This window comes from Falco cherrug, chromosome 12 (assembly GCF_023634085.1).
Source record: "Falco cherrug isolate bFalChe1 chromosome 12, bFalChe1.pri, whole genome shotgun sequence".
NCBI classification, from domain to species: Eukaryota; Metazoa; Chordata; class Aves; order Falconiformes; family Falconidae; genus Falco; species Falco cherrug.
Genome location: NC_073708.1, coordinates 7577460 through 7590996, shown reverse-complemented (window position 1 = coordinate 7590996; position 13537 = coordinate 7577460). Strand labels below are relative to the sequence as shown.

The 13537-nt window shown below is 53.0% G+C and overlaps 1 protein-coding gene across 3 annotated transcripts; it reads left to right on the top strand.

The window, feature by feature from the left end:
* Window positions 1-6823: 6823 nt before the first annotated feature.
* On the top strand, window positions 6824-13121 carry LOC102059055 (regulator of G protein signaling 16). Of its 3 annotated transcripts, none has more exons than XM_005435864.4 (5): window positions 6824-7098; window positions 8416-8502; window positions 9187-9248; window positions 10551-10717; window positions 10985-13121. In XM_005435864.4, exons 1-5 carry the CDS (start codon window positions 7019-7021, stop codon window positions 11183-11185), a joined length of 597 nt encoding a protein of 198 aa, XP_005435921.1. In that variant the 5' UTR covers window positions 6824-7018; the 3' UTR covers window positions 11186-13121. The 3 variants fall into 3 exon arrangements, with proteins under 3 accessions (XP_005435921.1, XP_027656436.1, XP_027656437.1); XM_027800635.2 differs by lacking the exon at window positions 6824-7098 and adding an exon at window positions 7322-7808; XM_027800636.2 differs by lacking the exons at window positions 6824-7098; window positions 8416-8502 and adding an exon at window positions 8515-9022.
* Window positions 13122-13537: the final 416 nt, after the last annotated feature.

Genomic DNA, 13537 nt, shown 5'->3' with positions numbered 1-13537 from the left:
GTGTGTCAGAAATATTGTCAGTAGGATCTAGGAAACTGCAAGGAAGGGAAATCTGAAGAGCCTTCCACCAGTGCATTGTTGTCCTTTTCTGGGTACACCCCACTGCTGCCTGTGATGGATTGCCCACTCCAAACCCCAGACCCAAGGACCTGAGTGCAAGCAGAGTCAGGAGCAGCTGTTCTTGGAGAAGGCTGCAGCAACGCTTTCCCCCAGTGTGGGGCTGCTGGCATCTGCCCGGAGAGTAGATGTGGTAGGAGCTGAGCAGGGACGCTGGCTTCAGCCCAGGGAGGCAGGCAGCACGGAGACCAGTGATGGCCAGTGCAGAGGGGTGGTGTGAGCAGCGCTCCGTCATGGACAAATTACTCGCTCCCCTGAACTGGATACCTCATGGAAACACACCTGGCAGAAATACGCGTAAATCTGCAGGACCTTCCTGGAGGGGATGTGCTCACCGTGCTGCAGCCAGAGCAGCAGCGCTGGTAAACTGCTTGTTTGGGAAAATAGAAACCCAAGACCTTTCCCTGCCGGGAGTGTGGCAGGGGGACATGGGGCTGCTGAAGCAGCTGGTTGGGTCTCTCCAGCCTGACCACCTCTGTACGCATCCTGCTGTCCCGCAGGGAGCAGTGATAGCTCCGGAGCAAACGGTCTGTATCAGCCCATTAAACCCACTGGCAAGCAACCAGAAGTGGCCGTGGTGAAGGTGGCACAGCTGGGGCACCAGCCTCTCCCATGCTCCTGGTGCTGCAGGTGGCACAGCACCCACCTGCCCCTTGGACAGCGTTTCCATCACGCTGCCTTATTGCCCAGCATGAAAAGAAGTGCCGAGTTGGCTCCCTGTACCAGGAGCTGTGAATGGATCAAGCATGATCAGGCCAGGAAGAGCAAACAAATACTTTCTTCAGCATAAAAAGCAGTCCCAGGCTCCAGCAGGCATCTCGCATCAAGGTCTCAGCTTGATCCATCCTTGGGGGACAAACGGGAGAAATGAGCAGGAACAGGCTGGTGAATCACCAGCAAAGCCTGGGGCGAGGTCTGGCATTGGGATGGGGGCGAACAAGTAAGGAACGGGAAAGGCAAGGGCTGGCTCACCGGGCAGGGAAGGCACATCTGGGGACCAGGGCATGCATGAGCCAGAGATGGGCAGTGAGAGCTGGAGAAGTCAGAGCGATGGGGCAAGTCCCAAGGGCCAGTTTAGGGAGTCTGGGGGAGCCTGCGCTTGCTGGAGAAGGCTTGGGCAGCTGCTGAGGGCAATCCCGGGTACTCAGGGGGGAAGGGGAGGTGTTAGCAGGGGCAGAGCTCAGAGTGAGGGCAGCTGGGGGGTGCTTCGGGTGTTAGCAGAAGATGGCATGGTGGGAGATCTGCTGCAGGGGGGGCCTGCAGGAACCCCGTAGGGGCTGCTGCCCACCCGGAGAAAGGGCTTCCATAGGGAAGGGCTGAGGCCAAGCAGAACGTCTCCTGAGTCTGGCAAGCGAGGGAGAGCAATGACCTGGATCCAGCCCTGGGCACACCGAGGGCACTCCTCGCCTGGTACACAGCCCACCCTCCTTACCAAAAGGTGAGTGTTTGCTACATGGTCTGCACAGCGTTGCATTTGAAAAAAAAATTAAATGAGCTTGTTTTTCTCTGGAAACTGGTGCAGTGGAGATTATCAGTCCCTCTGTCTTTTTTATATCCCCCTTTTTTGCCCTGATTTCCTTCCTTTTTGTATTGTTTTTCCTTTTCATCTGCTGTTTCTTCCCTCTAAGCCTGCCTCTGAGCCAAAACAATTTGCATGCATCCAAGGAAGGATCAGCCATTAGTGCTGCTCTTTCCTCGTAGTTAGGATATATTTAGCTATCATCTTTGTTGTGTTGTTTTGGGGGTTTTTTTCTGGTTTTTTTTTTTTTTCTTTTTCTGTTCAGTGGCTTTAAAGAACAGGTGCCGGGAACAGAAAGAGAAGATTAAAAATACCTGCTGTCAAATACCTCTCCCTACGCAGATGTGCTCCAGTGCTGTGCAAAGCGAACACGTGAGCAGAGTGGATAACAGCTGCCCCTTGAAAAACTCATTTGTGATTCTAATTTTTTTTTATTTTAATAATCTCTTTCCGCACTGCTACAAATTTCCAGAGCAGCTATTTCCTCTCGTGCTTCATGTGAACGCAGCATGCGCTTTTGTCGGGAATGAATTAAATGCTCCTTGGGTTAGAGTGAGAACCTGTTGTCTCACAGGAGCCACTGAGGGACAAGCACTGCTGCCTGTGCAGGCAGCTGCCTGTCCCACAACGGGGTGGGGGTTACCCTGGGCCGGGAGGCATGCATGGAGCATGGTTTACCTGCAACCACACGGACATGGCATCCCACAGCAGCCCCTGACCATCCCTGTCTCATAAGCTGTGCCCATGGCCAAGACCCAGCTGTGGTGTGGCTCACTGGAGACCCATTGTAAATGCTCCACTGCTGTTGCAGTCTCAGTGGCTTCCCTGCTCCTCCCGGGCACCAACGGCAGCTTCCGAGCAATGCCGTGCTCCTGCCTGCACAGCAACAACCTCCCATCATGGGTGACACCCTGCCAGCACCCCTTTCCCCTTTTCCTGTGCCTGTATCTCTCCTTCAACACAACCAGAGCTTAACAGCTTGCTGGTGGAGGAAGGGGCTGTGCCACACAAGCAGCACCTTGAAGTCTCTCCCTTCCACTCCTTTGCATTCAGCATCTCCCTGACTTCACGCAGATGGCTCCAGGGGACTCACGCTTCTGGTAGCCTCTGCTGAAGCAACACAGGGAGCATGCGGTGCTGTCTTCAGGTTTTACTGTTCCTGATTGCCGCCACTGTGGCTCCCCATCAGTTTAGGAGAAATCAGGTGTCAGGCTCCTCAGTGAGCCTGCTTGGCCCACATCTTCTGCGATGCAGAAAGACCTCAGCAGTGTGGCTTGGCCCAGCTCTTCTTCTCCTCCTCCTTCCCCTTCCCATCCATTTCTGTATCCTCCCCTTCTTATCCCACTCAAGCTATATAAAAATGCAAAAAATACTCGGTACCAGAAACTCTCCTTGGAGCTTGGCTCTGCACTGGGCCACATGCACAAGGGCGCTTTGCACCCTGTCACCAGTCCCACCTTTTTCCCTGTTACCTGCCTCATTGGTGTAGTTTTGGAGCTGAAAATTTTATTTTCCTATTTTTCAAGGTTGCTGGCACTTCACAAATACTAACCCAGCAGCAATGCCTAGGGCTGAGAGGTTTTGTGTTTTACTTTTGATGGGGAAACTGGTAGCTGTACCGCTGGCAGTGCTGGCACTGCGCTGCCAAAGGGCGGCTGCGGATGCAGCTCTCCCACCGCAGATGCCCCCAAGCTCCAGCCATCTCCCAGCCCAAGCATGCAGGGTCCCCCCAGCACACCCTGCCTGGCTTGCCAGGACCTCTCTGGTGGAAACGTAACCCCCAGAGGGCTGGTCCCCATAGATGGGAGGTGGGCTTCGTGCCGGCAAGGCTGTGGCACACTTACGGGAAGGGAGCCTGGCCCCAGGCATTGCGACACAGATGTTTTTTGTGTTCCCAAACAAGGGCTGATAATACAGGCAACTGAGCTGGAGCCGCGGGAGGCTGCTAAGCTAAATGAGACAGGAAGGACGTAATTAAATTAGATATAGAGCAGCATAAAGACATTTGAGTACACATACGTCGTCAGGCTTGGAGGCTATTGCATAACCCCACTGAAGAGCTCTACATTTATAAAATATTGCACCTCCTGCATCCCAGGCTGGCAAGCTGCCTATCCTCGAACAGCATCTCCCACCCCATCGAAGGCAAGAGTTAGAAAAGCTGCCTCAAGGGAGCAGGGCTGCCAGGCGGAGGGTTGGCAGGGAGCTGATGGCTGCGGCAGAGCGGGCGGAGGGTCTGTCCTGGCCTTGGTGGGGAGGACATCACTGGAATGACCTGATCCCATTCCTGTGGCTGGGCTAAGATCCCCACCCATGGTACTGCTGTGTCTACATCCCAGAGCTGCGCACCAGTTCAGACACCTAAGCATGGGACTCTGGCAGGAGTGTGACATTTCCTATGGCTTTGTGCATTTTCTGGCTGGGTGATTGTGATGTCCAAGAAAGACACAGCCTTTGACTGACTCTTTCCCTCCCACTGAGGTTTTTTAGGGGTCTCTCCCTCCCATGGGAGCTTGCAGGGACCAAGCTCCCAGTGCAGGCATTTCCTCGCTTTGCCTTGCCATCAGCTTTGCCTCACCCGAGCCAAATCCTTCAAAAACTGCTACAGAGGGGACAAGGTAAAACCATGCACACACTTGCCCAATGCTTTTTGTCTATGGGAAAAAGCAGCGAGGAGACAGGGGCTGAAGCGAGGTGAAGGTTTCAGCAGGCTGTAATACCACAGCAGAGATGTCCAGAGCTTCTCTGCTCTGGCTCTCATCACCCGTGTTGCTCTCCCCTTGGCCATGGCTGTCGTTGCCATTCCGGCTGTGTTTTTGCCATACAGTTACAATGGCCCCAGCTGCTTCAAGCAGCACATGGCTCCCAGCGCAGCGGCTGTCTCGGGTACCACGAACTTGCTGCCAGAACTCATCTGTCCTTTGTGTCCATGACACGTGCCCAGCCTCCTGGAGGCTGTCCTCTTGGCGTAACCTGCTCGGGGGATGTCTCAAACACCAGGCAGCATCACCAGACCATCCTGTGATTTTGCAAATCTGTACGTGGGAGAACGGGCTGCAGAACGTGAGCATGATTTTAAAGGGAAAAAAAGACACAGATGAAGTCTTGCTTGACACCAGGTGCACTGCAAAATGATGAGACAAATCAGCACCAGGGATTTGCTGAGCACCGTGTCTGTGCAGAAAACTGGGGAGGAGATGGAGATGCAGGTAACAGAGGAGAAGAGACATGACATGTTGTTGGCCAACCACTACAGCTGGGAGGGGAGTGTGAGGGGTATGTGTGTGTGGCCAGTGCCAGGATACCCGGGTGTGACCCTCTCCTGTGGGTGCCAGGTGCCCGTACCACATCTGCAACACCAGTGCTCCCAGCACGGCAGTGAGCTGGGATGGAACATCAGGCCGATGTGGCTGAGAACTTCCAAACCTTGTGTTAGGTAAGTGATGCCCACACTGTGGGCATGCACAGACCTTAGCATCTATGCAGGCAAAGGTGAACTTACAGCCCTCTCACCCTTACTCTTCCCCTTCTTTCCTTAAATCCACAGCAAGGATTACAGCTCTAATCATGGTTTTAAGGCACAGGGAAGACATGAACAAGAGCTTTCTGTAGCTCCAGACATTTATCTGTAGCTGAATATTTGTAACCAAGAAGCCTTAAAATTGTTTATTCAAGTGGAAAAAACCCCAAGCAAACAAACGAGAGCTATCGGGCAAGAGGCTGCTTTTGTCATTAATGCCAAGACAAGAGCTAAAACCGTGTGTTTGCTCATTAGTCCTGATCCATCTTTCACGGCTAGCCCTGGGCAAGATAATTCAGTGGCTTTTTCTAAGTGGTGGGAAAAATACAGGAGTCCCCATTACAGTTCAAGGGAGCTGGGGTGCCTGGTGCTCCTCCAAAAGTCTCCTGTCCTGATATCCTCGTGCTTCTGCTCCCCGAGGGCAGCTGGAGAGGAGCCTTTCTCCCCAGCCTGGGGCCAAGACGGCCACGTGCCTGCGCCTCCCCTGGCACGACTCATCTCCCATGAGCAAGACGCTCCAGCAATGTCCCACGTGTGATTAATGCAGGCAGCAAGGGAAGGAGACAACCTGAGCTCTGGAAAAAATATCTGTGATGGATGTGGAGCCGGTAATAGCAGGGACCAAGTGGGGATGAAGGAAGAGGATGAGGAGCGGAGGTGGCAGCTCTTGCCTTTGCCCCGGGAGGGCTGTGGGCAGGGGGGGTTAGGGTCGCTCCCCCCACCATGGTGAGCTCCCTCCCAGAGCCACCGCGTGGGGAATCTCAGGGAGGGCAGCTCTCAGGGACCCTGTGCGAGCTCGACCTTGGCATGGGGGACCTGTTGGCTGTCGTGGACCTCTCTGCTTGTTGCACTAGACCTTGGGGTTCACTGCTGCACAGTCTGACACTGGTTTAACTCTTTCTCTTCATGCTTTGCTGATTCAGTCCTTTCCCTCCAGCTTCCAACCTTCCCCCTGCTTTTAGTCTCTTTGTGTTCAGTTCTCATTAGGATCCACCTTCATCAGATGCGTTTCCTCGCTTTGCTAAGACTTTTTTTTTTTTTTTTAATGTGCCTCCCCACGCCTTTTCTTCTCCCATCATAGACCCAGCAGAGGATTTGTGATGAAGAGGTGCAACTTCTGCCAGCACATGGGGTCAGACATCAGTCCTTATTTATTCTAGCTGTAGACCGGCAGTGCAATTTGAGGGGATGTGGAAACTTTACACCCTTCTGCTCTACCTGCAGCACAAGGGTGAGGGGTTATTGCATTGCCCTGGGGAGCGCAAACCCTTCCCCCAGGCTTTGCATCTGCCCCTGGGGTGCTGCAGAACAGCCTGACTCTGCCGGGGACTGGCACCCCCTGCTTCAAGCACCTGGGGAAAAGCGTGCTGCTGCGATGCCGCCATGCCAGCCCTGGCAGCGCTGGGAGGATTGAAAGTCCTCGGGCAACAGGACAGAGCTGACGAATTGCCGTGCATGACAGCGTCTGTCCTGTCCCTCTCACTCTCCCCCTCTGCGCACCCACCCGCCGGCGGTTACTCAGCAGCCTCTGCACGTCGGTGGAAACGAGCCTGTTTTTTCCTGTTATCGAGGAAGCAGTTATGACTGTGATGCTCAAGGACAAGCCTGGGCCTCCCACTCCCCCCTCCCTTCACAGCACAAAAGAAACCTACCTAAGCCGTTATCTTCACCGGGCACTGCTGGAGCAGCTTTTGGTTGGCTGGAGGCTGGAGCGATGCTGGGCCCCCCTCCCAGCTCTCCCCCCTCCCACTCGATATAAAGCAGGGCTCCTAGCCGCTTCTCCAGCCGACAGCACACAACCGCGGGCGCAGGTGGTGCCGCAGCTGCCTGTTGCACACCCCTGCTGCTGCTGTAAGGACCCGATGAGTTGCTGGATGCCTGGGTGCCCAGCTTTCAGCATGTGCCAGGGGTTAGCTGCGCTCCCCATCACTTGCCTGGAGAGGTAAGGGGCTTCGCCATGCCGCAGTTCTGGGATGCAGAGGGTTAGCTGGAAAAGATGCACCTAACTTCAGAGCGGCTGGGCCAGCCTCTGCTGCTGAGGCTGTGATATTTCTGTAGAAATTGGGGTACAGACCGCAAGAAAACCTGCAGTGAAGGATGGCCCAAGTGATTTTTGCTGGTTTCATCTGTTCTGCTACCCAGGAGGGGAACATAGAGGTAAAACATGCCGAGGGAGAGGAGGCTGGACAGGGCTGCCCTGTGTGTGTCTGTGTGTACAAACACACAAGGGTTGTTTCTCTGGCTCTGTTTCTGCAGAACTTGCTTCAAGTTGTCAGCAGCAGGACTATTTTTGTCAACACAGTCGAAACGTTAAGTGACATGTTGCTCCTCCTGCCAAACACGGCTACAAAGCCCCGTGCTGCCGGCTTGACATTTAAACACTTATTTTTGTATTGAGCGCCTTGGGATGCCTGAATGAGCTGCAGCACGCAAATAGCAGTGGGACTGCGCGCTGCCTTGGGGGGACCCTGGGGAGCGGAGCTGATTTAGCAGCAGCTCCTGCCGTGTTGCCGCAGAGACCTCCCGGTAGGGAGGTGCCTCCATGCCACCGCTGCAGTGACAGGCAGTAGCATCTCAGGCTCTCGCAGAGGGGCTCTGGCACAGGAGCATCATCGTGCTGCCACCAGGCTCGCCGGGTCTCAAAGGCATGGGGTAGGTGGATGGTGCCGCTGGGGAGCTCAACCATCTCCATGACATGGTGACAGGCTCCTGGTGACTCAGGGGCACCCCCCAAAAAAAAAAGCAGGGGAGCAGCAGCCCTGCTGCGACAGCCTCGCAGCAGGGAGATGCTCCCGCTTTGCTAAGCGGAGAGTGATTGCTGTGTTTTTCCAGTGCTCTGAGAGCAGTGTAGCACTGCCGGGAGAGGGAGACAGGAAAAGGAGCCAGGTTAACTCCAGGGAGGTGGGGGGGCTGGGGGGGGGCTCCAGCTGGGCACTCAGCCGCTGCTCTGCTACCTACCCCAGAGGAAAAAGCTCACCGTGCTTAATAAATGCATACGGCGCTACCAGGAAAGCAAGCAGGAGGAAACGGTCCTCTGGGCTTAATGCACTGCTGAGTGTGGTTGCCAGGGAGCAGAAAAAGCAATTGGGGGAGCATTTATTTTGTAAATCAGAAGGCAAAGAGGCAGCTGAAGCTGAGAAGCAAGGGCTGCCCCTCTGAGCTGTGTCGGGTCTGTGGAGTGCAGCCCCTGTGAGGCAGGGGGTCTGTGGCAGCAGTCCAGTGGTCCAGCGATCCCACTTCTCCCCTTCCTCTCTTCCAGAGCCAAGGATCTGAAGACCCGCTTAGGGATCCTGCTTCATAAACCAGAGCTGGGGCACAGGATTGGGACCTCCAGCAAGCTGCAGAGGTAAGCCAAGCAGTGCCATGTCCCAGGTTCAGCCTGGGACAGGTCCCTGAGGACCAGGCTGTCCTGGGGGATGCTCCTGCCCATCTGCGCAGCAGAGAGGACTGAGCACAGCTCACCCTCCCCATAATCCCACCCCAGAAGGCAGGGAAGGCGGATCATTTCCCAGCTCTACCAGTTATAAAATCAGATGGGAGAACTGATGCTTTGGCATTAGGCACAAGAGAGCAGGATTTTAGCAACAGGCAAGAAGCTGAGAGGGCTCCTGCAGTTCCTGGTGTCTGAGACCAGTGGCTGAGACCCCTGGGGAATGCAGGCAACATTAAAATTAAATACTAAATATCGTTGCTGAAGGCAGGGTGTCTTCTTACAGAGGAGGCTCTGCTGGGCTTGCACCAGCAGAAGAGGGCTCTTCTGAGTATCTTCTAGAGAAGCTACCTGGCCAAAGCTGCACTATGGAGCTGAGGTCTGGTGAGCCGTCGGGGAAGGTAAAAGAAAGGGAGAAAGGAAAGAGAGCCCACAGGTAATGGAGCCCAGGGTCTCGCTTTGCTTTCCTACTGAGCATCGCTGCCTCCATTCTTGCAGTCTCCCATTAATGGGGCCGCTTGACTGAAGTGCTCCCGTCCTTCACTGTGGGGCAGGAGAAACATCGGCAGGATGAGCCTCACATCCTTTTGTCTTTTCCAGAGACTCCTCACGAGAGGTACTCGAATGGAGGGAGTCCTTCGACCAGCTCCTGAAGAGTAAAAGTGAGTAGGATCTTGTTTTCTTCTCTTGTTGAGGGCAGGTAGGACAAATACAGTCCCAGTGAGCAAGGGGGTGACGGTGCATCTGGAGCAAGCGTAGGAGGAGGTCTTGTCTCCTCCCTAAATGAGATGGTTTAGGATTTAGGAAGGGTCCCCTTTCCTGCCCTGATAGAGCTGATGCACAGGTCTCATTTCCTAGCTTGTGAATCTGTAGCGTTTTCTTCTGGCTGGGTGTATTTTGAGGGGCACAAGCACTGCCTCCGGACAGGAGCATCATTGTGGGCATCCCATGTGCAGCAGTGGGTCAGGGGGGACTGTCGATTTCTTCACATTCAGGAGAAGGCAGCTTGTCTGCTCTTGGTGCCTTCCTTTACACAGCAATGCAGCCACCTCCACATGGGCTTTTGTTGCTCAGAAAATTGTGTTGCTACCCTCTAGCTGTTTGTGTGTCCCATGCCTCCGGGGATGGCTCTTCCACAGGGAGAATGAATTCAGCTGCTTTACCGAGTTACATGTAGCCATTTTCCCTCCAGTATTTGCTAGACGTATGGTGATGCACAGGGTTCCCATAAGGTGCCGTCTCCCTCTCCCCCATGGGGACAGTACCTCCAGCCCCAGAGAGAGGACCTCTTTTGGAGCCCCACACATAGTCCCCTCCTTACACTGGGCTTTACAGCAGGTACAAAAATGGTAGAAGTGCCAAATTTTAAGAAATTACTTGTCTACCTTAAAATCTACTCTACAGCAAGAGAAAGTCCTTCCATAGTGCTAGGTTGGGGCTAGGCATGGTTTTTTTTCCCCACCTTCCTCAGACACTGTGATGGCTAACAAGCATCTCCGGCTTTGTAACTTAATACACCCCTGCAGCCTGGCTCTAAAATCCTTGCTGCAATTACTTTCCCATACTCCTCAGCATCACGTTCCCTCTAGATCTCAGCTGAGAAATAAAAATAAAGCCATCACTGCTTGGTTCCTGCAGGCGTACTGATACGTCAGTGGATTTCTCCTTAGGTAGAATTAGCTCTTTTTCGAAGCTGTAAAGAAAATACACTGAAGCCTCATTACAGAAAGGTCAGAAAAATAAAACCAGAGGATTACTTGTCTGTGGGAAAGGATTTTATTGGAGTCTAGAGGCCAATTAGCAGTGTCTCAGAGGGTGGAATTTGCCTGGAGGGAAAGGAAATCTGCAGATGTCATGGTCTGAGCTCTCAGGGCAATGCTCGCCAGGCAGGGCCATGTCTGGCAGTGGTCCTCCTCTTCCTCCCCCCTTCTGCCCTGTTAACTACCCTTCTCTCCTCTCTCCAGGTGGGGTGACCGCCTTCCACACCTTCTTGAAGACAGAGTTCAGTGAGGAGAACCTCGACTTCTGGCTGGCATGCGAGGACTTCAAAAAGACCCGATCAAAAACCAAGCTGGCCTCCAAGGCCAACAGGATCTTTGAGGAATTTGTCCAAAGTGAGGCACCCAGGGAGGTGAGAACATTTTCTGCCTCTGTTCTGTGATATCAAATAGGGTGGGAAAAGAATAAAATACCCCAGTGAGTTTTGTTAAAATGCTTTCAGCTCAGGGAGGAAGATGTGCTCTTGTTCATGAGAACTTTCATTTCTAACATTGCATGGTCTACCAACATGAAGGGATATTAAGGCTTGCGAGCATCTTCACCCCATCTGAAGACAGAGCCCTCCCATGGGAGGGCAGTTAATGCCGAGTTAATGTTTGTAGATGCTGCTTCCTTGCAGGTGAATATTGACCACGAAACCAGGGAGATCACTCGCAAGAACCTCTCGGGTGCCACCTCTGCTTGCTTCAATGAAGCCCAGGCTAAGACCCGCACTTTGATGGAGAAGGACTCCTACCCCCGGTTCCTGAAGTCCGCCTCCTACCAGGACATGACCAAGCAGGCCACCAGCCGCGGCATCAGCAAGCGGTCGCATACCTGACCCGAGCCCAAATTTGCCGTGGGGGCATGAGCTGGGGGACCAGGCAGAGGTTGAAAGACGGTTTTCAAAGGCTGAGGTCCACGTTTCGGGGCTTCAGCTGAAGCCCTGGCTTTTTAACAGGATCCCCAGCACCTCAAGCGTTTCCCGCTTCCCACCAAGCTGCTGGGAAGAGAGGTCCTCCTCCCTCCCTGGAGGAGCAGAGCTGGTGGGAGCCCAATGCCTCCCCTTGCAGCATGGCCGGAGACCTGCACCACCACAGGGACACAAAGAAATCGGACTTGTGTTGCAAGGCCGGGAAAAAGAGACCAGATTCCCACGAGCATCTGTAACTATGGAGCTCCCACCTGCTCTCAGGACCCTGCCTCTGACCTGCAGCATCAGCCGCCAGCTGCAGAGCCAGCACAGGAGCCTGCAATTCCCGCAGTGCCTGGGGCAACCACCCCAGACCTGCCCACAGGGCTTCTCCTACGAGGGAATGGCCAGAATGAAAGTCCAAAGGCTATACGGCGTTTTCAGCTGGAGTGACCCTACATCCTGATCCTGAGATCCTTCTTCTGCCATTTCCTACACATGCTCTGCATCAACGCTTTACACCTTCCTCCAGTACAGCGTTTCCCTAGCAGTGATGTTTTTATCCCTTGCTTAAGCTACATGACCTTTAGATTGCACATATTCTTAGGTCACACGCATAATTTTTTATTATTATTATTTAATTTATCATTATTACTATATATATATTTATTCCAAGAGCACTGCTGAAAGCATACACCTTGCTCCAAGGAGCTTGTAAATTAAATTATTTTAGATATTGTAGCACTTAGCATGCCTCCCACCTTTTCTGTATGACAAGAGAGGTGACCAGCCAGATCTGTAACATGCCCGTGGAGCAAGGTACGCGAACAGCAGCAGCGAGAGCTGCATTCTGGCAGGACTGCAAGAGGGATCTGAGGTGGCAGGTTTCCCTGGAGCTTGGAGGACCACTGATGGCAGTAAAAGGATGCTTTGCAGTCCGTCTTGTTTCCTTTCTCCCCTTAAAACGCGGGTGGCATCTCGGCACGTAGACTAGCAGCCTGTCCTAGACAGAGAGTAGTGATGTAAAACAGGCACTTTGCTGAGTGAACCTATTGAAAACTTATTTTTTACACATGGGAGAAGGGCTTTTCCCTGGTTTAAAATTGGGCTTGGTGTTCCCTTGGCTGGTGAAACCACAGTGGCCACAGCATTTTACCAGAAATCCAGGGAGCCAAGTAAAACAGCAACGCGTGCAGTGAATTCAGCATCTCGGGGTGCGGCAGGACATGTCATCAGCTCAGAACTGTGGGGTGAGCTCTTCAGAAAGCCCCTCTGAGCAGGGATTTCTGGGTCCCACAGCCACCCTGGAAAGCTGTGGGTGCCATCTGGCAGCAACAGTGCCAGCAGCCATGCGGGTGGGTGATGGGGAGCCCACCAGTGTCCTGTGCTCTGTCATGGAGAACATGCCGTCAGCATAGTTTCCTACTGAGACAGCCTGGGCTGCCACATGTGCCTCCATTTACCCCTAAATATCAAATCTGGAGGTCCTCATCCTGCTGATACTCACTCCTTGCCAAGGGAACCATCTTGTGCCTCCCAGCACCCCACGCCGCCCCAAGCATTAGCCCGAGCACAGGATCGCTCTGGCTTTTTGCAGCTGTTTGAGCAGAGCGAGGGACCCAGGACCAGTTTGGGGACGTTACTTTGAGTCCTCTTCCACCTTCCCCACCCCGGTTCTAACTGCTGAGCCTCGGTGGGCCCCGGCTGTGTTTACAGGGAGATTTTAACTGCTTTCTTATTTATTATTTATTTTACAACTGGAACCACCTTCGTTGTGTTACTGAAGTGAATGACACACAATGGTCTGTTTTCATTACTAGCATAATATTGTCATTATAAAATAAATGTAAAGAGGAAAATACTATGACAGCAAGTGTTTTTTTGGTTGTGGGCTTTTGATTAATTTTTACATTCTAATTTTGGATGACTTGTAAAGCGTACTAAAGCAAGCTGCTTCTGCTGTATGGCTTAAGGGGCATTTACAGTTGCTTTACAAGTTGCAATGTCAGGAACAGAAAAGGAAGGGAAAGACTTGTGAAGGGTAAAGCTTCATGGTGTTTGGCTAGGTGAAGAAAACTGAACAGTTCACAGCAAAAATGAAAGCACAAGTTAACTTTTGAATATATTAATTGCCAGGGTGTTCAGTACTGTTTGTATTGGTCACCATTTTCTGAGCACTTTGCAGCACTGCAGTTCCCAATACTTATTTAGTACCAGTAAGACATCATTGCCTTAAAAGCACGGGAGAATTCAAGTGAGGGCTGCTGTTTGCAAAACCCG

Excerpts from the sequence above, each read along its gene's own strand:
- LOC102059055 (XM_005435864.4), top strand. The coding sequence starts at position 7,019 with ATGAGTTGCTGGATGCCTGGGTGCCCAGCTTTCAGCATGTGCCAGGGG. Across the intron at positions 7,099-8,415 it reads CCCATCACTTGCCTGGAGAG|AGCCAAGGATCTGAAGACCC; the intron begins GTAAGGGGCTTC and ends CCTCTCTTCCAG. Across the intron at positions 10,718-10,984 it reads AAAGTGAGGCACCCAGGGAG|GTGAATATTGACCACGAAAC; the intron begins GTGAGAACATTT and ends GCTTCCTTGCAG.